We start from the raw sequence: 26,076 nt of genomic DNA, 5'->3' as shown, positions 1-26,076 counted from the left end.
GACTATTCTCGCTAAAGGCTTATTAACGATTGTTTGGTACACGTTAATCAAGAATAGATACAAGCACCTTTTGTTCTAGACTTTCTTTGCTGATTGTATTGTATTGATCAATTATCTATGCAACTGGATTGAGTGATGCTTTTTTTCTGCTTTTATTGCATTGATAAATTATGTTTTAGTTTTTAGTTTTAGTTTTTTTATCTGTTAATTTGTCTTGCTTTTGCACTGTATTGTACAGCATGTGATGCTTACGTTGTTTTTGTTTTTAATCTGTTCCTTTTTCTTTCTTCTCCGTTGGATTGTACAGAACTTTGAGCTGCATTCTTATGGGTGAAAGGTGCTATATAAACAAAGCTTCTTCTTCTTCTTCTTCTTCTTCTTCTTCTTCAATCAGGCAATTCCATTGTATGCAAGAAGAGGGAAAACTAGTAGACAATAGAATAGAAACTAACATTCCAAGGTGCTATTAAACACCAGGCAGATCTTACAATTAACATTCATTACACCTATGCAATTTGAAAGATGTCTGAGTATATGAGTATATAAGTATATGAGTATGCTATTGTGTGGGTGACACTTAAATAAAGCAACCAAAATCAAGACTAAATCAGACCCATCCAGGTGAAGGTCATGGATTCATAACTTTCATTTTCCTCAACCCCCCTTCCTCACCCCATTCCTGTGGTGGGGGCTATATTTTATTAATGGGGAAGTAGCTGGTGGCATGGCTACGTCTATAATTAATGTAGTTGAACATTTGAGGGCAACATGTGCTGATGAGATCGGACAGAAGAGATTTGATTGTATTAACAGTACATTCATGAGGAAAGATTTTCTTTTAAACTGGTACATTTGTTGTGTGTACCTGATGTATAGTGGGTTATTTTCTATAAATTCTGTAAGTGTTTCAAGTCTGTAAGTATTATATTACTCATATGCCATTTAAATACAGCATATGTAGAGCCGCTCACTTTATGAATCGTTTTGGTATTTGATTGATGACTTATTGATTAATATTGTCCTACTCATCCAACCTTTATCATTTGCTCTTTAAAGCTCAGGCAGTCTATCTAGGTATAGATCAGTCCCATTGTAGCCTACGGTGTACTGTGTAGTGTACAGTCAGGGCAAGGGGAGGGGTTGCAGAGGGAGGGAGGGAGGGATAGCTACTAGAGCGTCAAGCTCAGCTGTGGCAGCATCCATCCACCCCTCCCCCTCCTACCCGTCGCATAGAACAGCCCATTTTAATGTTGCCATCACCATAGGACGAGTGCGGTAAGAGGTATCTTTTCAGCATGTAGACCAACAATTTTTGCTCACCTACTGGGGCTTGTCCCGTCTTATCAATAAGAAAAAAAACCTAGCCGCAAAAACTAATATCGAGAGTAACAGCCAGAATAACAGTAATGATATCAGATGGTGGCGGTCCATAACCCTATATCTATCCTGCATCATTTGATTTTCTTCCGCATTAGAGGAATTTCACACAGACGCCTGCACAATTCTGTTATATCTCCTGACCAGAAAGAACAGATGGGACATCACCTCGGTATACATCCTACAAACGTTTTTTCTCTGTCGGAATTGAAGTGTATTTGCGGGTGAAAAACGTTAGATTGTTGGTTTATGCTTAGTTGACGTCCTTGGACATGGCCGGGTGAGGATTTAACACAACTGATTGGTGTGCTATCATACTGGTAAGCTAAGGATGATATTGCCTCTAAATGCTTATTGCCTATGATGGTTATTATTATTAGGCGATTATTATTATTATTATTATTTAAAAAATGTATATATAATAATGACTTTTTAAAATTATTTTTTAATTATTGTTATACCGTTGATGGGAGAAGAAAATTATGTCAGTCATCCGCATATACTATTCATGTGCTATTATGTTACTTAACCAGAGATATCGTGAATTCATGCATGCATTCTTACCGAGTAGCTACATATTCAATGCAATATGAAATGTTATAAAACATACTGAAAACCCCATCAGGTAATTAGACTATCATGATCATAACCGTGTGTCAGATACGTTTATGTTGTGAACTGTAGAAACAGATTATGATTCATAATGATTGAGTAGGGCATGCCACCGGCCTCTGAGTGTTTAAAAATATATTAAATCCCTAAGTTATTTTTTATGTTCGTGTATAGCACTCATGTCCATGATGTGATAAGGCCGGTATTATGAGTTTGAATGAGTCAAATCGGTGCACGGAGGTTAATGTGTAAATGGACTGTAGCCGGTGTCTCCCGTGATAACCTTGCAGTAGGCCAGCTTGATGAAAAGAAACACATTCACCCGCGTTTAACATCTTATCCTCTTCCCATCACCAAGAAACAATACTGTATGTCCCAAATGTATTTTTCTACGTGTTGCAAATCCTCGGCAATGAATTGCCTCAAAATGTGTTGTCCCTCGTATTATCAACTTGCCCCCTCCACCCTTTGAAATACACTCGTTAGAATTGCATGTTGATGTTATTTCGTCATTCGATGTGCATTTTTTTTTTATCGTACGGAAGGATATCAATGACATAAGAGAGAGTTTGAGCAGACCAAGGTTAGCAACTGATATCTGAAGGTTACAAGTAAAGGACACCGTAGATTTTACAATGTGTTCCGGTAATACATGAACCGTGTTAGAAAGGATGAGCGACATTTGTTTGGGATTATTACATAGAAACACGTGTGTATGTTCACTCGCCCTATGATACAGTCAAAATATTAGAACATCTGAACCCAATGTTTCGTGAAATGATGGAGATGCTTTTCTTCTCGCATCACTAGTAGCCCTGTATCCCTCATCACGAGGAGAGTACCACTGCTGTATCCATCATCACTAGGAGAGTACCACTGCTGAATCCCTCATCACTAGGAGAGTACCACTGCTGAATCCCTCATCACTAGGAGAGCAGAGTACCAATGCTGTATCCCTCACAGAGCGACGCTTTGGTAAAACCGACTCTAGGTCTGGATTGGTCTATTTCTATTTGAGCGTCATGACGCTCAGCGAACATTAGATTTGTGTGTGTTTTCCGTTCAGCAAGGCAGTACTGTGAGAGAACAAATACAATAATATCATGTAGCCTACTCTTGAAATTTGTTCAATTTCTGAGTCCTTCTATATTTGTCACATGAGTGGAATTCCATGATAATCACTTAGCGAGGAATGTCATCTAGTGTTTGCAGAGACAGGTTGCGTGAAGGTCGTAATGCGTCTGTAGAAGAATGTGGTCTAGCGTTAATGCACCAATTAACGAAACATAGTCAGCTCATACCAGGCACACTATCCGTTTTAAGTAGCAAATCCATTTATACTGTATAGTCAATTGCATTATCATAAAGGAAAGGCCAAATACATTACATAACATTTTGTATTGGTTGTTATTCCAGTGACTCTCCCCTTGTCTTGCTAGCATTCAGGGTAGTTTGCTTTCGGTATAGTTGGCTGTCAGACAGCCAAGCCAATCCACTTCTAAATTGTTAGCCAGAGAGGCCTTAACTTCCTAAATCAATAAACTCCAAATCAATAGGCCTCTCATAAATAAGTTATGGTGTCTCTGTTGTTCGTCTTGGTGATGGAGATGGGATTCCATCTGTTCTTATTGGCTCACTTGGAATCCTATCCTCAGTGCAGTAATAATATCAGTTTGTGATGGAATCCTGTCCAGATCCAGAAATCAGTACAACCCGATGTTTATTTCAGTGATGAATTCACCACCGGACTCTTGAATGTTTCTGATGATAATGAACATTTTTAGAGGAGGTTGAGTGATGTTCTCTAGAAAACATGTCTTTCTCCATCTTTTCCAGGTATTAGGTAAATTCTACATCCCACCTGCTGAAGCCTCCAATCTGTCACAGTCAAAGGCTTTTTCCTAAAGTTTTTTTTTGGGGAAACATTCCAAGTACCTATGGATTGGCATCCCCACTATCAGTGTGCTTGACTGCCATAGCTTTTTGGGGTGTAATACAGAAAGGAAGAGAAGACACTTCGTTTTGGATATCAAGTTGAAAACACCACAGACAAAGCACAAAAAACAAGTACACATATTCATTGCCGCACATGTCTTAATATGGAGAATCAGAGAAGGGGTAAAGGAGGGAGTGTCTTGGGGGAACATTAATCAAGAAAACACATAGTCAAGACCCCACCTCCTACCTACCCTGGCCGCGGCACAAAAATAGTCTATCTGAAGAATCCTATATATTTTCTTAAGTTTACACATCTCTGTCACCACTCTTACTAACCATGGGGGACTTAGCCAATAGCTCTGTGGAGTTTCACCCCAAGAAACAGAGAGGTAGCACAGGGGGGATGGAGGTGAACCACGCAGGGGACTTTGGGGCCAATCTGGTGGATCTGAGGGAGCTGATGGAGATGAGAGGTCCTGAGGCCATCCAGAAGATCCAGGAGCTCTACACAGACACAGAGGGCCTCTGTCAGAGACTGAAGACATCCCCAGCTGATGGTGAGTCTCACTTACTGTACGATGTACACTATGGTCCTCTGAGGCTCAGTGGGTAGAGCATGGTGTTAACAGCGCTTAGGTTGGGGGTTCCATTCCTGCTGGGACTGAAAAATGCATGCGCTCACTGCAATGTCATTCGCTTTGGATAAAAGTGCCAGCTAAATGGCGTATATTACAAGCACTCCTGCTCTCCTGCTGGATTCCAAATGTACACCTAGCCCCTTCCCCAATGCACTTCATGTAGACCGGAAAGTATTAGTAATATTAGTAATTCGTAATTGTGTACATAAAAGCTATAGTAACAGCTCTAACTTGCCCTCTGATGGAACTTTGACCATATCTTTCCAGTCTATACAAGTGAATAGGAGTGCAGGGGCTAAGAGTATTTAGCATCGCAGATCTGCAGCTTACCAACAGAGTTCAAGTTGAAATCAATGGACAACCTGTGGATGATATGTGATTAATTGTACCATAGCACCACTGCCACCATACGCCACCTTTGTACTGTCCTCATCCGCCTTGGTTTTTTCTTTCTGCATCTGTGTATCCCCAACTCTGTCTGTCCGGACAAGCTTTCATGTTATGTTGCTAAGCTACAGAAGCATCAGCAATCTGGTGGGTGTGAGGCAGAGAGACAGACACCTCCTCCATCAGTGCCCACTGCAGTAAACATAATAGGCTCATATAAGTAATAACATATACGTAAGTAATAGCTAAAACCACCTAAACGAGAGCTTCATGACTTTCTACAAGTTGCTATATTTCACTTATTGTATTTTAAAATAAAGTAATTCTGTTTATTTTTCAACTGACCAAATTTGTTTTGCACCATTGCAGTTGAAACTGAAATATGATGGTCATATTTATCACTGATGACAGTAGCCACTTTCAGGTTAATTTCAATTTCAGATTTAATTCATTTAGATTGAAAATGAAGAACGGTGTTGGTTCTCAGTTGTATCTGCCATTTTCAATGTTCCACTGTTTTAAACTGTTTTAAATCATCACCACTAATATTAACAGACTTCTTTTATAGTTGTTACAAAACTATACAATTCACTGGTGATACATTCAAACGGTTTCACTTACGTAGATGGAGAGGAATTTGTTCATGAACCCTTGATTACCATGGCAACTGAAAGAATATTATGAGTAGATCGTGACTATTTCAGCGAGTCTCTTTTCCGATGAATTATTCATTTGCATATCTCTTCGCCCTGAGTTGTTCTTTCTCGCTGGTCTACTTTAACACATCATGTTGTGAACTCAGTCAAGGTGAAATCAAGTACTGTGTGTACCATGTTGTTGACTACAATTTAAAGGATATCCTACCTAAATGTTATTGGATAAAAAGAGAGAAGGAGGCAAACAGTGATGGCGAGGCTGCCAGTAAGCAGCAGGTGACGTTTGGCAGGTGAAGACATGAGGAGTGTGTGACAGTCTGCCTGAGTAGAGATGCCAGAACACACACTGACTTAGCCATCTGTGCCGTTCCACCCCATCTATCTCACTTCACCGAGAGGCCCAGCACCCCGTGTCAGCACTCAAACATTGATATGTCAGTATCAGGATTCATGTGTACCTATTGAAATGTACAGTGACAGAATGAATGGTAAGATGTCGCTGGCTGGGTGTTCTGTCTGCTCTAGTTGAGGCATTTCTGTGGCCAGAAGACACACATCAGACAGACATCAGCTCGTCAAACAAGCAGAATGCCAGAGACCCCGTTTCCATCTCTCATTAACATGTGTTCTACGATCGGATCATGGCCACGTTTACGTGAGATCGGACGCATAACGATTTGATGGTGATCAGAAAAAAACATTCCAAAAACGTCCAAAGGTGGAGGCAGATGCTACAATAATGTGCCTGCATTACTGACAAGTGTACACAGGGACACATAGGATGTGCAGTACGTTCTACTGTAGTTGAACGGGGGATGTGACTGAAAACTTAGGGCACAGGAGTTAGAGCTGTCGTCTAATGATCGCAGGGTTGGCAGATCGGCGGTTCGAGCCCCGGCTGGCCACATATTGAAGTGTCCTTGGGCAAGATACTGAAAAAATATCCAACATCCATCCCCAAATTGCTCCCAGTGAGCGGGCCGGCGCCTTGCATGGTAGCTTGCCGCCATTGGTGTGTGAATGTGTGTGTGTGAATGGGTGAATGAGAGGCCATTGTAAAGCGCTTTGGATAAAGGCGCTATAGTCCATTTACCATTTGAAAACCACTTGAATAAACAATTTCTGTTAAATGAAAACTGACAACGCTGACACAGGCGAAAAGATAGAAGAGAGACATACGATGTTTACGTGTGAGGTAGCCAAATCATACATAGTCACGTCACGGGAGTCCCAGTAATACCAGCTGTAACTCAGGTCCGAAGCGGGTTTATTCCTGTAACCCTATAGGGTAAGACTTTATTTGAACGGGGTACGCATCAGGTAGACACAATGTTTCTGTAAGAATTTAATGACATCTGATAAATGTTAATAGGTATTTCAGGATTCTTTTATTCAAGCTGTCATTTGGTGTCATTTGGTTTTCTGAGGTCACTTTCAATGTCAAGGCGATATCTCTCTTGATGCCAGATGACCTGCCCAAGGTCCTGGTCCTGCCCCGAAGAGGTTTCATCTATTGTTAGAAATTGAATGTAGGGTGACAAGCCATCTGAACACTTTACTGCTGCGCCTGTGTTGGAAGAAGTTTGTGTAAATTAGAGCAGACACATAATAATGGTGCACCAGCACAAACAGACACATACAGTAAATATTTACCCCCCTGAACAATTGTTGCCTCAGACCGTGAAATCAAAATAGAATACATACTTTACATATTTTTGCTCCACTGATGTACACAGTCAACTGTGATATTGTTTCAGATAAATATACATTTGCATAAGTATTCATCCACATTGTCCTGGCGCTCCTAGGAGTAGCTCGGATGCAAACATTTCTTCAATAAAATAAGTGAAGTCAAGGCCACCAGAGTGCATTAATCATTGTTCACGTGATTTCATAATGAAACCCCTTGTGTTTGTAGGGTCCCTCATTTGAGAAGGGTATCATTGACCCGCTGTGTTGATCAGGCCGACACGACAATGCAAAGCACATGCTTGTTACCGTGGCACCAGACTGACAATTTTACATGCAGCCAATTGATACAAAGCAATATTCCAGGCCACATTTGTGTGCAAACAGACAATGATACGATGTTATCTCAGTGAAGGCTGAACATCTCTGACTCTGTGTCTGTAGCCTAGTCCCAGTCTCCCCCCGCACATTTACATTTACATTTTTGGCATTTAGCAGACGCCTTATTCCAAAGCGCCTTACAATCGATACATTTGACTAAGGAAGTGAATCATCAATTCACCAGTTCTAGCAGGAGGCGTAATCTAGCTCAGGCCAGGGGCCACTGGCAGTTGTCGTTTTTTTTTTGCTGGAGAGACAGTACAAGGGGGACACTGAAGAGACCGTACAAGGGGGGCAGTAGAGTCTTAAGAGGCATAGTATAGAAAAAAAAAAGCAGGTGTCTCAGGAGACGTAGTGCTGGGGGGTGGTAATGTCTCAGGAGGACCAGTTAAGGTGTAACCTGAAGAGATGGGTCTTCAGTCTCCGACGGAAGATGGGTAGTGACTCTGCAGTTCTGACAGCCATGGGCAGCTCATTCCACCAGCAGGGGGCCAGTGTAGTGAAGAGACGTGACCGGGCAGCATGACCACACCATTATAAGAGCATTTCTATTGTGATCTCTGTGGTCTTCCCTCTCCTCAGGCCTGTCAGACAACCCTGAAGACCTGGAGAAGCGCGGTCAGGTGTTCGGCCAGAACTTTATTCCGCCCAAGAAGGCAAAGACCTTTCTGGAGCTGGTCTGGGAGGCCCTGCAGGACGTCACCCTCATCATCCTGGAGATCGCAGCCATCATATCCCTGGCGCTGTCCTTCTACCAGCCCCCCGGGGACGAGACCGAAGGTAGCTAGCCATCCCCTGGTCCATCATCCACAGGAAGCACAATCAGGGGGCGCTTAGGTGGTGTACTGGGTTAAGCGTCGACCATGTAACCGTAGGGTTCCCGGTTCGATTCCGGCCGCAGACATGTCCTGCTTGTCATCCCTCTCTCACCCATCCTTCCTGTCATAATCTATACTGTCTCTATCAATAAAAGGAAAAATAAGAGTGGGAAAAAAAAAAAACTAATCACACTCAGAATCACTTAATTACACAAGAGTACAATTCTTTGGCTTTGGTTCCTCAACATTGAGATCAGCATTCAGATACAAAAAACACAATAATAATAATAATAATAATAATAATAATAATAATAATAATAATAATAATAATAATAATAATAATAAGTAACGTAGCAAGTAAAATAAGTAACCCTTCATTGATAAAGTAATAAAGTGGTGGTTTTGCAGTGGTTTCAAGTGTGCAAAAATGCTGTGGAAGGTGCGATGATATGAAATACAATATAATACAATGCGTTACAGCATTAAGTTAGCCTGACCCCCAGACCAGTGTTGTTCAAAGATTGGGTCACAACCCACTTTTTTAAAAGCAGGTCACTGAATGATTCAAGCCCATTGAGCTAAATTCGATGCATTATATAGGTCTGTGAGCTAACAGTGGCAGGGAGATGGTTCACAGAACCACCATGGCCTCATGGGAAGAGGAAAAGGAAGGGAGGAGTGATGATTCTAGATGACATAACCTGAATAGGAGGAGGTAATACCTGGGATAGTGAAAATACCACCGCTCATCCGTCATCAGACTTTGCTGAAGTGCTGGAACTGAAGAGTATCAATAGAGTGCAAAATAACAGCATCCGCACACTCAAACACTGTGCAAAAAAAACATAGTTTATTGCTTTATTGTTTAATGACTATGATGTCATACGTGTTAAAAAGGTATTTCAGAAACCCTTTCAATGAACCTCCTCCCTCCTCCACACCTTCTCAACATCCCTCCTTTTCTGCCCCTCTCCTCTCCTATATGTCTTTTTCCTTCTCCTCCTCTCCTCCCTTGCAGCGTGTGGGAACACGGAATCCGGTACAGAGGACGAGAACGAGGCGGAGGCGGGCTGGATCGAGGGGGCGGCCATCTTGCTCTCGGTGGTCTGCGTGGTGCTGGTGACGGCCTTCAACGACTGGAGCAAGGAGAAGCAGTTCCGGGGGCTGCAGAGCCGCATCGAGCAGGAACAACGCTTCGCCGTGGTGCGGAACGGCACCGTGATCCAGATCCCCGTGGCTGACCTGGTGGTGGGAGACGTCGCACAAGTCAAATATGGTCAGTTGAGGGAAAAGTGGTAGGTGTTGGTTCGAGTGTTTTTTCCCAAAATGAATTGAATTGAATTGAATGGAACTTTATTGTTCCACCTAGGTGGAAAAAATTGTCTTCGGCTCACCAAACAGAAAAATCAACACAAGAAGCCAGAAGGCAACCAGCACGACATAAAACACCAACAGGCAGAGACAGAGACAGAGACAGGGTTAGACAGAGACAGAGACAGAAACAGAGACAGAGACAGAGACAGAGACAGAGACAGAGAGAGAGACAGAGACAGAGACAGAGATAGAGACAGGGTTAGACAGAGACAGAGACAGAGACAGAGACAGAGACAGAAACAGAGACAGAGACAGAGACAGAGACAGAGACAGAGAGAGAGACAGAGACAGAGACAGAGATAGAGACAGGGTTAGACAGAGACAGAGACAGAGACAGAGACAGAGACAGGGTTAGACAGAGACAGAGACAGAGACAGGGTTAGACAGAGATAGAGACAGAGAGAGACAGAGACAGAGATAGGGTTAGACAGAGACAGAGAGAGACAGAGACAGAGACAGAGACAGAGACAGAGACAGAGACAGAGACAGGGTTAGACAGAGACAGAGACAGAGACAGAGACAGAGACAGAGACAGAGACAGAGACAGAGACAGAGACAGAGACAGAGACAGGGTTAGACAGAGACAGAGACAGGGTTAGACAGAGACAGAGACAGAGACAGAGACAGAGACAGGGTTAGACAGAGACAGAGACAGAGACAGAGATAGGGTTAGACAGAGACAGAGACAGAGACAGAGACAGGGTTAGACAGAGACAGAGACAGGGCTGCACATTAGAAACACATCAAAACAGTTAATGTCTGTGGCTTCCATGTTGTTGGTCACTTTGCAGAATTAAGGTTATGCTAATGGCACTTGGAATGAAGGACTTCTTGAATATATTTCTAGTTGCCAGGGGAACTCTATAGCGCCTCCCAGAGCTCATGAGCTCAAACTGGCTGAATAAAGGATTGGAGCTGTCTGCCAAGATACTCCTCGCCTTCTTCCTTGTCCTTTGTGTGAGGAGTACAGTCAAGGGCTTTTTGGGGTTTGCCCACTATCTTGCTGGCCATTGACACAATGCGAGACAGTTTATTCTTAAATGTTTTTAAAGGAGAGTGAAATGAGACCTTTTGTCATTGGCACAGAGGACAACAAAATGAATTTTCTGCTCTAGGCACAGGGTCAGCGCCGCTGGAGCAGTTAGGGGTTAACGGCCTTGCTCAAGGGCACATTGGCAGTGGTAGGGACCTTAGATATGATGCCAGCAACCCTCCAGTCACCAGCTCACATCCGGCTCCCTCCTGAGGCGGGGATCGAACCAGCGACCTTCCAATTGCTAGACGGTCTCTGTAACCTTTAGGCTACCTGCTGCCCCACTAAGCCTCGACACTGGAACTCAATGTATTAAGCTTGGAAGCAAGTTGTCTTTACATTAAAAAAAATGCAAGCCTTCCAACTGTAACTTTCTTCTTTCTTTGTTTTTCAAACGATGACATTTTCTTTTTAGTATATCAGCCAACTAGGCGTTTGAGGTCTGTATTGGCCTTCATCAGGGCCTGAAGAGTATCAGCCATGGTTGTGTGCTGTAGTATGTAGTATACTTGGTAACACTTTCCATGTGCCTCTAGTGTGGATGCAGTTGCAGTGCCCTCTATCTTGCCTCATGTGTATGGATTATAGGATTTGCCACAGGAATTCCGAACGAACCATGGTTCCTCATAAACACATTTTTAATGCATAACTATAAATGTATTCATAATACATGTAGTTTAGAGTTTATATCTTATATTATAAGACTTTATCACAGCACCTATTTCAAAGGGGAGGATGAATTTTGCTTTCTTAGAACAGGGAAGACAGATTAAGGACACAGAATAGATGGTGGTGGGATTCGAAGTGCAAGACAAGGCAGGTTTATTTTTAGAGCACATTTCATACAACAGGGGCAATTCAAAGTCCTTCACATACAGCATTACAAGAAATACAGAAAAAGAAGGATAGTAATGACAAATACAAATAGTAATAAAAATGGCAAGAATAGATACATATATATATAGAGAGAGAGAGAAAATAAATAGATAAACATTTAACAATGAATAAAAAAGATATAGATAAAAGTGTTTAGAGTTATTGCAACTGTATTCGAGCTCTGCTCTTCCCGATATGAGGTACCTATAGAGTACAAGAATGCATAATGATGCACTAACAGGCTCATGGAGAATGTTCCTGTCTGCTTTGTGGTGGACACTGAGGCCAGGCCACATCCCCTCAGGACAGGGACAGATGACTCTCAGGGAAACCACCTAAACCCTTCATACCGTCCTCTGCTCGTCCTCGTCTTGTGCTGCCACACAGGCGACCTTCTACCTGCCGATGGGATACTGATACAGGGCAACGACCTGAAGATCGATGAGAGCTCACTGACGGGGGAATCTGACCACGTACGCAAGTCCGCTGACAAGGACCCCATGTTGCTGTCTGGTGAGTTTTTGTTTGGATTACAGTGTAAATGTTGGAAGTCGGAGTGGACGCATCGGAATGTGTGAGTGTGAGTGTGTGTGTGTGTGTGTGTGTGTGTTGTCCTCTTATTTGTATGCGCGTATGTGCTTGTGCTGTACACAACTCGTGATTGCATAAGTCCGCGACCGATGTCCTGCCTGGGTGAAGGCTCTGTCTGGTGTACTGGGCTCTTTACACTGGGCTGCACAGCAGAGAGATGGAGGGAGAGAGGGAGAGAGAGAGAGAGATTGAGGGAGAGAGAGAGAGAGATGTAGGGAGAGAGAGAGAGATGGAGGGAGAGAGAGAGATGGAGGGAGAGAGGGAGAGAGAGAGAGATGGAGTCAGAGAGAGAGAGATGGAGGGAGAGAGAGAGAGATGGAGGGAGAGAGAGAGAGATGAAGGGAGAGAGATGGAGGGAGAGAGGGAGAGAGAGAGATGGAGGGAGAGAGAGATATGGAGGGAGAGAGAGAGATGGAGGGAGAGAGAGAGAGATGGAGGGAGAGGGAGAGAGATGGAGGGAGAGAGAGAGAGGTGTAGGGAGAGAGATGGAGGGAGAGAGAGATGTAGGGAGAGAGAGAGATGGAGGAAGAGAGAGAGATGGAGGGAGAGAGAGAGAGATGGAGGGAGAGAGAGAGAGATGAAGGGAGAGAGAGATGGAGGGAGAGAGAGAGATGTAGGCAGAGAGAGAGAGATGGAGGGAGAGAGAGAGATGGAGGGAGAGAGAGAGAGAGATGGAGAGAGAGAGAGGGGTAAATCAGATTGGCTGTGTCAGTAAGGGAGTGACTCTTCTGCCTTCCCAGAGTCCAGCAGGGCTAATGGGATTGTTGCCCCTAGTCAGCTTCCTGACGCTCCGGGCCAGCCACCGGGCCAGCCATCCATTAGACCCACAGGGGACTCTCACTCATCCTCCAGACTAATCACGCTCCTCAGACACAGAGCCGCTCACCACAGGGTTACTTACGGAACAGGACTTTGAAATGATACAATAAGCAAGACGTGAAATTAGATTATTTATCATCATCTGGCATAATGTATGATAGGCCACACCGCTGGGCTGGCGCTTTCTTTTTCAAAATAAACGACAAGGTAATGATAGTCAAATGCAGATTTCGAAATACAGATCAAAAAGCGTGTCACATGGTCAATAGGCCTAGTGTATAACCAATATTTTAGACCAAGATTGATAGCTATTTTCTTTCTGTATTTAGCATTTACCACTTTTGATTTGGAATACTGTATCAATACGGTATCACTTCATATGAAGTCCACAGCCTGTCAGATAAGTGCAAACTCTCTTTAAATGCTGTGTAATAATAATAATAATAATAATAATAATGATAATAATACAGTTTTTTACGGTCGCTAAGTCACCATGTTCAATACTGAAACCACAGTTTCACAACTCTTCATACAGTCAGCAGAGCAGAAACCCATGTGAACAAAACTGTGACTCTTTCTCTGTGATTTGTGCACTGCTTTCATACAGAATGCATTCAATGACTACGTTCTCCAAATGCCATAACACTTCTCTCATTCAAACTCCCCCACTTGCAAAATACTATGTATTTGCAATACATTTTTTCATTGTTAAACCACTGTGTTCAAAACTGTGAAGAACACGTTCAAAACTGAATTATTTGGTGCAATTTTGCAGTAATCATATTCCTATCATATATGACAGAAAGCTCGCAATAAACTGTTTTTTTGCACAGTGTTTGAGTGTGCAGATCATAGCTTTCACTCACGTGGTTTCTTCCCTAGCAACCACCAACCTGACGGGCAAAAAGTATCATAGCAACATCGCGAGTGGACGCAAACGGTTAATAAAATACAAAGGTTCCATCTCACAAAACATAATGGAATGTAAAAACGTTGACGCTCAATATCTCTGAACTACCCTAAACGGAGATAGAACCTTATCATTCTAAACGGAGATAGAACCTTATCATTCTAAACGGAGATAGAACCTTCTCATTCTAAACGGAGATAGAACCTTCTCATTCTAACGGAGATAGAACCTTCTCATTCTAAACGGAGATAGAACCTTATAATTCTAAACGGAGATAGCCTTATCCTTCTAAACGGAGATAGAACCTTATCATTCTAAACGGAGATAGAACCTTATCATTCTAAACGGAGAGAACCTTATCATTCTAAACGGAGATAGAACCTTATCATTCTAAACTCACGAGTTATCTTCAGTTGATGGATTTGACTTAGGGGGCATTTATTTGAAGTAACGTAATGAACATACAAGTAACAACAACAGGTTAATGCAGCCAGCCAGCCAAGCAAAGACCATGACTATGCCCAGTTTAAGCATGGCGAAAAAGCAGCGTGCGTCTGGGTCGCTATGTATCGTGAGCTTAGAATGATAAGGTTCTATCTCCGTTTAGAATGAGAAGGTTCTATCTCCGTTTAGAATTATAAGGTTCTATCTCCGTTTAGAATGATAGGTTTTATCTCCGTTTAGAGCTTGTTAATTACACACAACACAACGCCACCACCAAACAGGTGGCTGACTCCTGCTAAACAATAGCCCATATCCTGATAACAAAAATACATTAAAAAAAAAAAAGACGGGAAAAAAACACTTGAGTAAAACGCATAGACGTTGAATAAGTGTAAGCTTCGATGTCGATAATAATAATATAATAATAACATTTATTTGTATAGCACTTTTCCTGCAAACGTCGCAGCTAACAGGCACTTGGAATAATGTGTAGGCATGCATATTCAAGTGAAATGTTATTGACTCAAACCCTTACACGATGGTCAACATAAATGAGAACAGACTAATTAATCATTGGTTCGAGTAGTGCAATGTATTTGTAATCTCACATTGCACACACATCTAATACTGAATGCATAATTAGCTACAACAAAAACAGAGAGACAACATCGAATGACAATCCATACATTAATTGTGTCAATAATCATTTAAACCAGTTTAATATCAACCAGTCAGTCATGTTCAATCATATTTTCGTTTCATTGATTTAAAGTACTCCTTGCTTGGGCTTGATGAGTCCTGACACGTGAGGGTGCGACACAGTTTTTCAACCATCACGATAAACCACCACCACCACATTAGAAAATATTTATTGTTTTGTTTGATACACGTTTTGGTTTGATACAAGTTATTTTGTTTGATAACTTTGCTTTTGAATTCCGATCGGGGATAGGCCCGACCCAGAAGTGACACACATACAAACAAACATTTACATACGCGTACATACCACACCGCGGCAACATAATATATTATATTACTTTCGTTTTTGATAATTTGACAGACATGATAGCCATCACATTAAGTTGAAAAACTCTCGCAAGTTGAGGAACTCGCGCAAATTGGAAACACTGGGAAACGTTCGCCAAGTTGGACATACCTTACATGTTGTGTTTGAGATGAAGCAAGACTGCTCGTTTGGAAGGACATTGGATGCATGTATAGTCACTCATTAGTTACGTCCACAAGAGCACATACCACAACACAACACACATCTCACACTTATCATGGCCAAGCATGAATCTCTGGTGAGTCTCTGCCTATCTCCTCGCCGGTTTGTACACCCGATTGCACAGCAACTATCTGGCATGATTGTTTTCTAACCAATGCTACTGTGTTTCCTGGTGCTCTGCAACTTCACGGGCAGTGCCTTTTGCCCGTCAGGTGGGCGTTTCCACTATGCTGTGACGTCACATGAAAGCTATGAAATTCATACTCTTCAGTTCCAGAACCTCAGCAAAGTCTGATAACGGATGAGCGGTGGTATTTTCACTATTTGCAGTAATCATATTGAAATGTCTAGAAAATATTAGCAGAATATATACAATGAAATGAAATAGACTAGATGCATTGCCAGGGAAGACATTAGATGTGACCAAATGCAGACCAGAGAGTGGACCAAAACCCTCAGGAGTGAGACATTTTTGGTGTGATTGCTATTGTATTGTAGCCCTGGAATTTCTGTTTTTCTTTTTTGTTTGAACTTTGCATCTTCCACTTTATTTTTCACTTTTCATTTTACACAAGTAAATGTAGTGTACTTTGAAGTAAATGTACCGTAACTTACTTTCTGCAAAGATACTGAAAAAAAAGGATAAAACATAGAATACTGTAAAGGATAGAAGCAAAAGATAGAATAAAGGATAGAAGCAAATTGCGGCATTTCTGATTCATTCTTGTTGCCTAATACTTTACAGTTGTACAGTCAACTATTCTGTCTATGATTACTATAAATCAAACAATTTTTATAATGAAATATTCATTCTTGTGAAAATCATTCAAACTATGTAATGCTCCCTGTTGTTAGTATTTTGTAAGTCAGAATGTTATGAATGACAGTGTATGCTTCTGAGTGAACATTGTTGACAGTGTGTGGTTGAACGGGCTTCTTTTGAGACATGAATGAAGTCATTGGCCAACATGAGTGTTACGAATGCAGACTGTATGAAGAGTTGTGAAACTGTGGCTTCAGTATTGAACACTGTGACTTAGCGACCGTAAAAAACTGTAATAACCTTTATTTGTATAGCACTTTTCCTGCATATGTTGCAGCTCAAAGTGCTTTAATCATTATATAATGATCATTTAATTATTTAGTCATTTAAAGGCAATATTAAAGATGGGTTTTTAGTCTTGACTTTATTGACATTGACATATTTGCTGAGGTTGCATCCCTAATGTAAACTGGCTGTGCATTCCACAATTTGGGTGCATAAAATTAGAATGCAGCCTCACCAAATCTCTTCTTTTGTACATGTGGTACACAGAGAAAACCAGTGTCAGAAGAGAGTTCTATTGGGCTGATATGCTAGGAAAATGTCTTTCAGATATTCTGGTGCTGTGCCAGTGAGAGCTTTATAAACAAGCAGAGTAGCACACACTTGCAGTCAACTGTACTATAAAACAGCATTTGACATGACTACTGTGTTCTTTTGAACACGTATAGAGTTCTTACTGACAGAGGGCTCACGCTACCCCAGTAACACTGTGTTAGGCGGCCATTGTACTGGTGTTTCTGAGCTTCCCTTGCTCTGATGGAGTGGTTTAATTACTGGGAACATAATAGAGGTCTGTTGTACAAAAGTAATTAGATCATAGCTGGAGAAAAAAAACGCCTTGTTTTCTGTCATTGGTTATGAAGAGACTACACTGCATGAAACAAAAAGCTTCGGTGGGAGAAGTTCACTTGCCACCTCTGACCTTGGAAATGCTTGAAGTTTCTTTCTTATTATATTAAGAGTGTGAAATGGATAACACCTGTCTAAACTGTTATTAGGACCACCCGAATAATGCCTTCCATCACCCCATAGTGCTTTGTAAGACTTAATATGAACATACACAAGCTAATGGCTCCGTATTGCAGACTTTTATAAATGCATTGCCATCTATAAAAGCCTTACATACATGATTACAGTTTTTTTACGGTCGCTAAGTCACAGTGTTCAATACTGAAGCCACAGAGTCACAACTCTTCATACAGTCAGCAGAGCAGAAGCCCATGTGAACAAAACTGTGACTTTCTCTGTGATTTGTGCATTGCTTTCATACAAAATGCATTCAATGACTACGTTCTCCAAATGCCATAACACTTCTCTCATTCAAACTCCCCCACCTGCAAAACACTATGTATTTGCAACACATTTTTTCATTGTTAACATACTGTGTTCAAAACTCTGTAGAACACGTTCAAAACAGAATGATTTGGTGCATTTTTGCAGTAATCATATTCCTATCATTATGACAGAAAGCTTACAATAAACTGTTTTTTTGCCCAGTGTTTGAGTGTGCAGATGCTGTTATTTTGCACTCTATTGATACTCTTCAGTTCCAGCACCTCAGCAAAGTCTGATAATGGATGAGCGGTGGTATTTTCACTATTTGCAGTAATCATATTGAAATGTCTAGAAAATATTAGCAGAATATATACAATGAAATGAAATAGACTAGATGCATTGCCAGGGAAGACATTAGATGTGACCAGATACAGACCAGAGGGTGGACCAAAACCCTCAGGAGTGAGACATTTTTGGTGTGATTGCTATTGTATTGTAATGTATTTCAGTTTTTCTTTTTTGTTTGAACTTTGCATCTTCCACTTTATTTTCCACTTTTCATTTTACACAAGTACATGTAGTGTACTTTGAAGTAAATGTACCGTAACTTACTTTCTGCAAAGATACTGAAAAAAAAGGATAAAAGGTAGAATAAAGGATAGAAGCAAAAGATAGAATAAAGGATAGAAGCAAATTGCGGCATTTCTGATTCGTTCTTGTTGCCTAATACTTTACAGTTGTACAGTCAACTATTCTGTCTATGATTACTATAAATCAAACCATTTTATAATGAAATATTCATTCTTGTGAAAATCATTCAAACTATGTAATGCTCCCTGTTGTTAGTGTTTTGTAAGTCAGAATGTTATGAATGACTGTGTTGCTTTCTGAGTGAACATTGTTGCCAGTGTGTGGTTGAACGAGCTTCTTTTGAGACATGATTGAAGTGATTGGCCAACATGCGTGTTAGTAATGCAGACTGTATGAAGAGTTGTGACTCTGTGGCTTCAGTATTGAACACTGTGACTGTGAACGTAAAAAACTGTAATAAACACCTAACCGATCAGATTATGTAAAAAACTAAATTTTGACAAAAATGGAGATAGAACCTTATAATTCTAACGTCACGCATTGTGATAAGCAATAAGTGCAATGGGATCTGTTGTGACCACAGAGAGAGAGAGAGAACCTACAGGTATATTACAGTTTTTTACGGTCGCTAAGTCACCATGTTCAATACTGAAACCACAGTTTCACAACTCTTCATACAGTCAGCAGAGCAGAAACCCATGTGAACAAAACTGTGACTCTTTCTCTGTGATTTGTGCATTGCTTTCATACAGAATGCATTCAATGACTACGTTCTCCAAATGCCATAACACTTCTCTCATTCAAACTCCCCCACTTGCAAAATACTATGTATTTGCAACACATTTTTTCATTGTTAAACCACTGTGTTCAAAACTGTGAAGAACACGTTCAAAACTGGATTATTTGGTGCAATTTTGCAGTAATCATATTCCTATCATATATGACAGAAAGCTCGCAATAAACAGTTTTTTTGCACAGTGTTTGAGTGTGCAGATGCTGTTATTTTGCACTCTATTGATACTCTTCAGTTCCAGAACCTCAGCAAAGTCTGATAACGGATGAGTGGTGGTATTTTCACTATTTGCAGTAATCATATTGAAATGTCTAGAAAATATTAGCAGAATACATACAATGAAATGAAATAGACTAGATGCATTGCCAGGGAAGACATTAGATGTGACCAGATGCAGACCAGAGGGTGGACCAAAACCCTCAGGAGTGAAACATTTTTGGTGTGATTGCTATTGTATTGTAGCCCTGTAATTTCTGTTTTTCTTTTTGATTTGAACTTTGCATCTTCCACTTTATTTTTCACTTTTCATTTTACACAAGTAAATGTAGTGTACTTTGAAGTAAATGTACCGTAACTTACTTTCTGCAAAGATACTGAAAAAAAAGGATAAAACATAGAATACTGTAAAGGATAGAAGCAAAAGATAGAATAAAGGATAGAAGCAAATTGCGGCATTTCTGATTCATTCTTGTTGCCTAATACTTTACAGTTGTACAGTCAACTATTCTGTCTATGATTACTACAAATCAAACCATTTTTATAATGAAATATTCATTCTTGTGAAAATCATTCAAACTATGTAATGCTCCCTGTTGTTAGTATTTTGTAAGTCAGAATGTTATGAATGACAGTGTATGCTTCTGAGTGAACATTGTTGCCAGTGTATGGTTGAACGGGCTTCTTTTGAGACATGAATGAAGTCATTGGCCAACATGAGTGTTACGAATGCAGACTGTATGAAGAGTTGTGAAACTGTGGCTTCAGTATTGAACACTGTGACTTAGCGACCGTAAAAAACTGTAAAACACAAAGGTGATGTAGTGCCGTATATTACTGTAAGTATTCATTACAGCTCATGGTCTCTGTCAATAATTGATATGACTGCAAACATATAGTACACAAACTATTCTGAATGCATTACCTACTGCCGTTTGATATGTTTATCTGAAAGGACAACAGAACATGTTGATCTATGTCAAACATGAATGCAATGTTTTTCCAGTATCTTAAGAACATTTCATATTTATGAACTGCTTGTTGTTGTTTTTGTTGTATTGTTTTCTGTATTGTTCTTGTCCTTGAAGCGTCATATTGTTTAGTATCATCAATATTCATGTTGTTATCATCATCATTGTAATTTTGATGTTTAAATCATAAACAGTATCTTTTGTCCTGTCAGGAACCCATGTCATGGAAGGCTCCGGAAAGATGCTTGTCACTGCTGTTGGAATCAATTCCCAAACTGGGATCATCTTCACTCTTCTGGGAGCCGGAGAGGGGGAGGAGGATAAGAAAGATAAGAAAGGTAAGTCCAACAGAAGATGTCATTGCCTCAAGAAGTTAAGTGTTTTTTGAAAATCTGAAAAGCTATGTGGTAGTAAATACTACCTATATGTCAGTCAGTATACGGTCGGTAATACTGTAAGTAATATACATGAAATGTGTTAAAATATAAATATGTTTATGGATGTTTTTACATACAATGTCTGTGTCTTGCACTGTACATAATATAGAAGTGTTTAAGTGTGGATAATAATAATGCATTGGTAGTTTGACACTAGAACAGCCATGGGTGGGGTCATTTGACCCTGTGAGTAAAAACATTTTTATATCTTTGCACTTGATCAAATTTCAGGACCCTCCTTTCATGACTTTTCCTAGATATGTGCGTTCTACCACCCAGTATCCTTACATTTTCTAAATCACATCAGGATAAGCTAGTATAAAGCTATTTTGCTGTTTTTCTGTGTAGGAGGCAGGATAATTTACAAGGAGGCCAACTAGTGGTTGTTGTGTGTAAATAGCAGCTTCCCATTGTAAATACTATGGTCATTTGACCCCAGAGGCGGCTCTTATAATAGGTAAAATAGGCATGGCTGTTCTAGTGTTAAATATGTCTGTCAAAATGATTTACTGTTGCAATGAGTCATTCAAGATGTGATTGTGATGCTACTTCAACTTATGAGAACGATGCGGCATTTCCATGCTGTACAGTGTGCATTTACAATGACATTGGCAGAGAGAGAGAGCATAAGGGTTTGCTGTAATAGCACACTCATCCACACTCTCCTCCCTGTCTCTGTCTCTCCTATTGATGTGAAGAGAGTGGTAGCTGTTTAATAATTCTATCCAGTAAGAGCACAGCAGTCTGCAGAGTGATCAATAATTGAACGGCAAGAGGGAGACCAAGATGGAGATGGTGTTCCACAGAGAGGGGGGATGCCCCGGTGAGAGATGGAGATGGGGTTAAACACAGAGGGGGGATACCCCGGTGAGAGGGAGGTCTTCAGAATAGATTCCCACATCAGAGATGAAAATGTATTCTTTACACTTCCTGAGGTGTCGTTCATTCATTTCTATCCATTCCTCGGTTATGTTTTTTTAATTTTTCCTTGTTGTCGGTCATCCGTGTTACTGTTTTAATGGTTTTATTTCCTTGATTTTAAAAAACGTCTTTTATCGTCCCTGTCCTATCTCAAACTCCCAAACTACTACTCTGTCAGAGGGTAATAGTAGCTCGTCTATGCAGCCAATCCCTGCAGTCGGAGCAAAACAGATCAGCGTCACGAATGGTAGGTGTTTCCCCCTACTAGAGTTAGATTGGTGAAGGGGTCTACTATGGCTCCTGGGACTTGGAAACTGTGGACCCCCTAATAACAGATGTGGGTAAAGCTTTGTCTTACAGTCCAATGTTTACCAGGTATTTACACAGAAATTGTGAAAAGGTGTTCACCTAATCACTTCCAGACAATCATTTCTAGGGATGTCCCGATCCGATCCACGGCATTGGTATCTGTGCGATATTGGTCCAGAATGCTGGATCGCAGATCGGACAGGAAAAAAAAATAGGCACCGATCTGCGCTCCCGATCTGGCGTGTCACTCACGTGATGACAACAGTAGTAGCCGGTGGTCACGTGCATGAGAGTTGGCTAGTAGCTACCTGTGTGTAATGAGTCTGACCGTGACACACCATTTGAAGTAATTTTTCGTTTTTTTACATGAAACTACAGATAAGCTTTCAAATGATGTGTCATACATTGAAATCGGAAAGAAATTCAAGACGACACGAGTATTTGAATGTTGGTGCTCCTCAAGAATGGGAATGCGACAGAATGGGAGAAAAGTGACTGATCAAACCACAACAACAAACGCTGCTAACAGTTAGCGGCTAACAGTGGTACATCACTACGAATGTCTAACTGCGTTTTTATAACATCACAACATGCTGAGAGAACATCGACATGCTAAAAACACATAACTACACATAATAAGATGAACACAGTTCTTGCTTTTGAACACGTCCCAAAACGAAAGTATGTTTACAAGTCATTATCACTTACCAGTAGCCTACGGCAAATGAGAACAGTGAATCCAATCCACAGTGTTGTGGACTATATACTGAAAAAAATGTATGCAAATATCGGATTGATATCGGTATCGCAGATACCTGAAGCCCATGTATCGATATCGGTAGTGAAAAAGTGGGATCGGGACATCCCTAAATAATTTCCTGTTTGAGCGAAACTTTTAGATTTTCTTAGTAAATACCAGCTGAAACAGAACTGTAAAAGAAAGCATTGACCAGCATGTGTTTGCATTGATAAAACTATTTTTTGTTTGTTGTTGAAGTAACTATGACTCCATGTTGATGTCATTACAATGTCCTCACACTTATCTTTCACTTTAATTTTGTCTTTTCATTGTCTGTTTGATTTTGACTCCTTCAGAGGAGTTGAATATTTGCCTCCCACGCAGCATAAGTCCATACAGAATGGGTTCTATTTGGTTTCAATTCAGTGAATTCAGGGTATGAATTGAGATTCAGTTAATGAATCTTTTGGACAAATGATGGCAGCGGTCTTAGCGTGAGATGATGTCAAAATGTAAGCATGCCATCTTAGTGCATGCCTGCCACTCATCCCCTGATGTTGCTGAAATGAAACAGAATTTTCCCTGAACCTGTATCAGTCATTCACACTGTTACATCTGTACATGTACCTCTCTCTCACTCAATGACAGGCAAGCAGGATGGAACATTGGAAAACAATCAAAACAAAGGTGAGACAAGTTGGTAATTCGATTATCCCTCATTCGAAGCAGGCTATTGCTCCTAAAGAGTATGGAGAACCACGCAAACAATATAACATATATACTGTATATTGTATAAAGATGTAATTTAAACAAAACTGTATATTTAGTTTCCAAAAAACGTAATTGAACAAAATGGTGGTAAAAAGTGTTACTTCTCAAATATTATGCAATATTGAATTCACTTGCCTTTGTCTGTGAGGATATCAAAAGACTAAGAATAACGATACATCCACGTACAGCGCAATAACTTGCAGTCATTTTGTGCCAGAACACTCACCATACCCCATACTCTATTGTTAATGAATAGCACCAACCCCAGTGATTCTCAATGGCAGCCATTTTGTGCCTAAATGCTTACCTCATTTTTGGGGCTTCTCTCTACTTTCCTAACCATCTCCTTGCTTTGTGGCACCCCCTGACCTTAGCAAAGAAACAAGATGAGGCCGTCGCCATGGAGATGCAGCCCTTGAAGAGTGCAGAAGGTGGAGAGGTAGAGGAGAAGGAGAAGAAGAAGGCCAACGTGTCTAAAAAAGAGAAGTCTGTCCTCCAGGGCAAACTCACTAAACTGGCCGTGCAGATTGGGAAGGCAGGTGAGGCAGACTAAATTCAGCGGTCGTTCTATCGTTCTTCTTCCTCCCCTACGTATTTGCTTGTCCTTGACCAAGGGGTTTACAGACATACTCAGTGGCCTTTATGTCAAGTTGAGTGAATCCCAATGCTATCTGTTTTTGAAATAAATAAATGAATGGGGGGGGGGGGGGGGGGGAAGGACAGCACAATTCCATCATTTTAGAAAAAAATAGAAGAAAAAAGTCAATTTGAATTAGCTCCACACTGCCCCTCGAGTTGACTTATGTGTACACAAGGTTGGCTAGCAAAAGCACACTTTTTCTTTGTATCTGGTACTGTATCTACTGTAAATAACAGTGTGTGTGTGTGTGTCTTGTCTCCACTCAGGCCTGGTGATGTCTGCTATAACAGTCATCATCCTGGTCGTCTACTTTGTGATTGAGACGTTCGTGGTTCAGGGCCGGGAGTGGCTCACTGTGTGTACGCCCGTGTACGTCAAGTATTTTGTCAAGTTCTTCATCATTGGTGTCACAGTGCTGGTGGTCGCTGTGCCCGAGGGCCTCCCGCTGGCTGTCACCATATCACTGGCCTACTCTGTCAAGGTAAGGGGAAGGGGGCACACACCCATCTCTCTTTCTCTCGCGCTCTCTCTCTCTCTATTTCTCTTTCTCTCTCCCCTCTCTCTCTATTTCTCTCTCTCTCTCCCCTCTCTCTATTTCTCTCTCTCTCTCTTTATGTGTGTGTGTGTGTGTGTGTGTGTGTGTGTGTGCAATATCCTGGGAACAAGGTTAATGTACTTGTTAATTAAGCTGAATTGTATTCTAGTTTCTCTGGGGTATGCCAAACCATAATGCCCCGCTCCCTTCACTCTCTTCTTCCACTCCGTTTAGAAAATGATGAAGGATAATAACCTTGTGCGCCACTTGGACGCCTGCGAGACCATGGGCAACGCCACAGCCATCTGCTCGGACAAGACAGGTACCCTCACCACCAACCGCATGACCGTGGTGCAAGCCTATGCTTGTGACCGGCACTTCCACGAAGTCCCAGACCCAGATCAGATGAACCCCAAGGTGCTGGAGACGCTAGTCAGCGCCATCGCTGTCAACAGCGCCTACACTTCCAAGATCATGGTGAGAGGGTGGATTATGTCTTCAGTGCCGCAATAGCAAAAAGGGGCATGACTCTTTTTTTTGGGCCTGGTTATCTAGTTTAGATTTGCAGACATTAAGACATTATTACTACACAACATCTTTGTTGTACATTTTCCTTCAATGTTATTTTTTTGTTCAGGCACAAAATAGAGTGAGAATTCACTGAATAATACAAATAGAAAAAAGTTGATATATGTATACTGTAGCATTCACCTTCCGTGACTTCCTAGGCGAGATGGATGGCCTTCTCAGCTCCTTCCCTGATGATGGCACTCCGCTCGTACTATTAGGTGACTTCAATTTCCAATCTGAGAAGCTTCTCTCATCTGGAGTACTTGACCTTCTCCTCTCCTTCGGCCTTACCCTGTCCCCCTCTCCTCCGACTCATAAGGCAGGCAATCAGCTCGACCTTGTCTTCACCAGATCTTCCCACACTTCCAACCTTACCGTTACCCCTCTTCCAGTTTCTGATCACCACTTTATATCCTTCTCCCTTCCCCTCAAAACTTCCTCTTCCCTCTCAGCCTCTAACCACTTAAGACCCTCTCGTCGTAACCTACGTACCCTGTCCCCCATCACCCTCTCTTCTTCTGTCCTATCCTCCCTACCCTCTGTCGAATCCTTCTCCCTTCTATCCTCTGATGCGGCATCCTCAACCCTCCTGTCCGCTCTCACCTCATCCTTCGACACCCTCTGTCCACTAACCTTGAAGCCAGCTCGATCCTCTCCTCGAGCTCCCTGGCTCTCTGAAACGCTACATGCTTGTAGACTAGAGCTCAGAGC

General features: G+C 41.4%; 1 protein-coding gene across 2 annotated transcripts in view; it reads left to right on the top strand.

Moving 5' to 3' along the window:
- Nucleotides 1-4,264: 4,264 nt before the first annotated feature.
- Nucleotides 4,265-26,076, top strand: part of atp2b3a (ATPase plasma membrane Ca2+ transporting 3a) — a gene marked incomplete at both ends in the record, with an annotated part of 46,309 nt that continues 24,497 nt past the window's right edge. The window contains 9 exons of one of the 2 annotated variants that reach the window (XM_080533914.1): nucleotides 4,265-4,484; nucleotides 8,261-8,458; nucleotides 9,515-9,772; nucleotides 12,167-12,292; nucleotides 20,656-20,781; nucleotides 23,498-23,536; nucleotides 23,995-24,159; nucleotides 24,527-24,741; nucleotides 25,030-25,272. In XM_080533914.1, coding sequence (XP_080390040.1) covers nucleotides 4,265-4,484; nucleotides 8,261-8,458; nucleotides 9,515-9,772; nucleotides 12,167-12,292; nucleotides 20,656-20,781; nucleotides 23,498-23,536; nucleotides 23,995-24,159; nucleotides 24,527-24,741; nucleotides 25,030-25,272 — 1,590 coding nt within the window. Of the gene's footprint in view, nucleotides 4,485-8,260; nucleotides 8,459-9,514; nucleotides 9,773-12,166; nucleotides 12,293-20,655; nucleotides 20,821-23,497; nucleotides 23,537-23,994; nucleotides 24,160-24,526; nucleotides 24,742-25,029; nucleotides 25,273-26,076 lie in introns of both variants that reach the window. The other variant, XM_080533913.1, reaches the window with a different exon arrangement.

Source organism: Nansenia antarctica (genome assembly GCF_963989245.1).
Source record: "Nansenia antarctica genome assembly, chromosome: 6".
Classification (NCBI taxonomy): domain Eukaryota; kingdom Metazoa; phylum Chordata; class Actinopteri; order Argentiniformes; family Microstomatidae; genus Nansenia; species Nansenia antarctica.
Note: the sequence above shows the minus strand (reverse complement) of the source record. Positions and strands in the feature narration are given on the sequence as shown.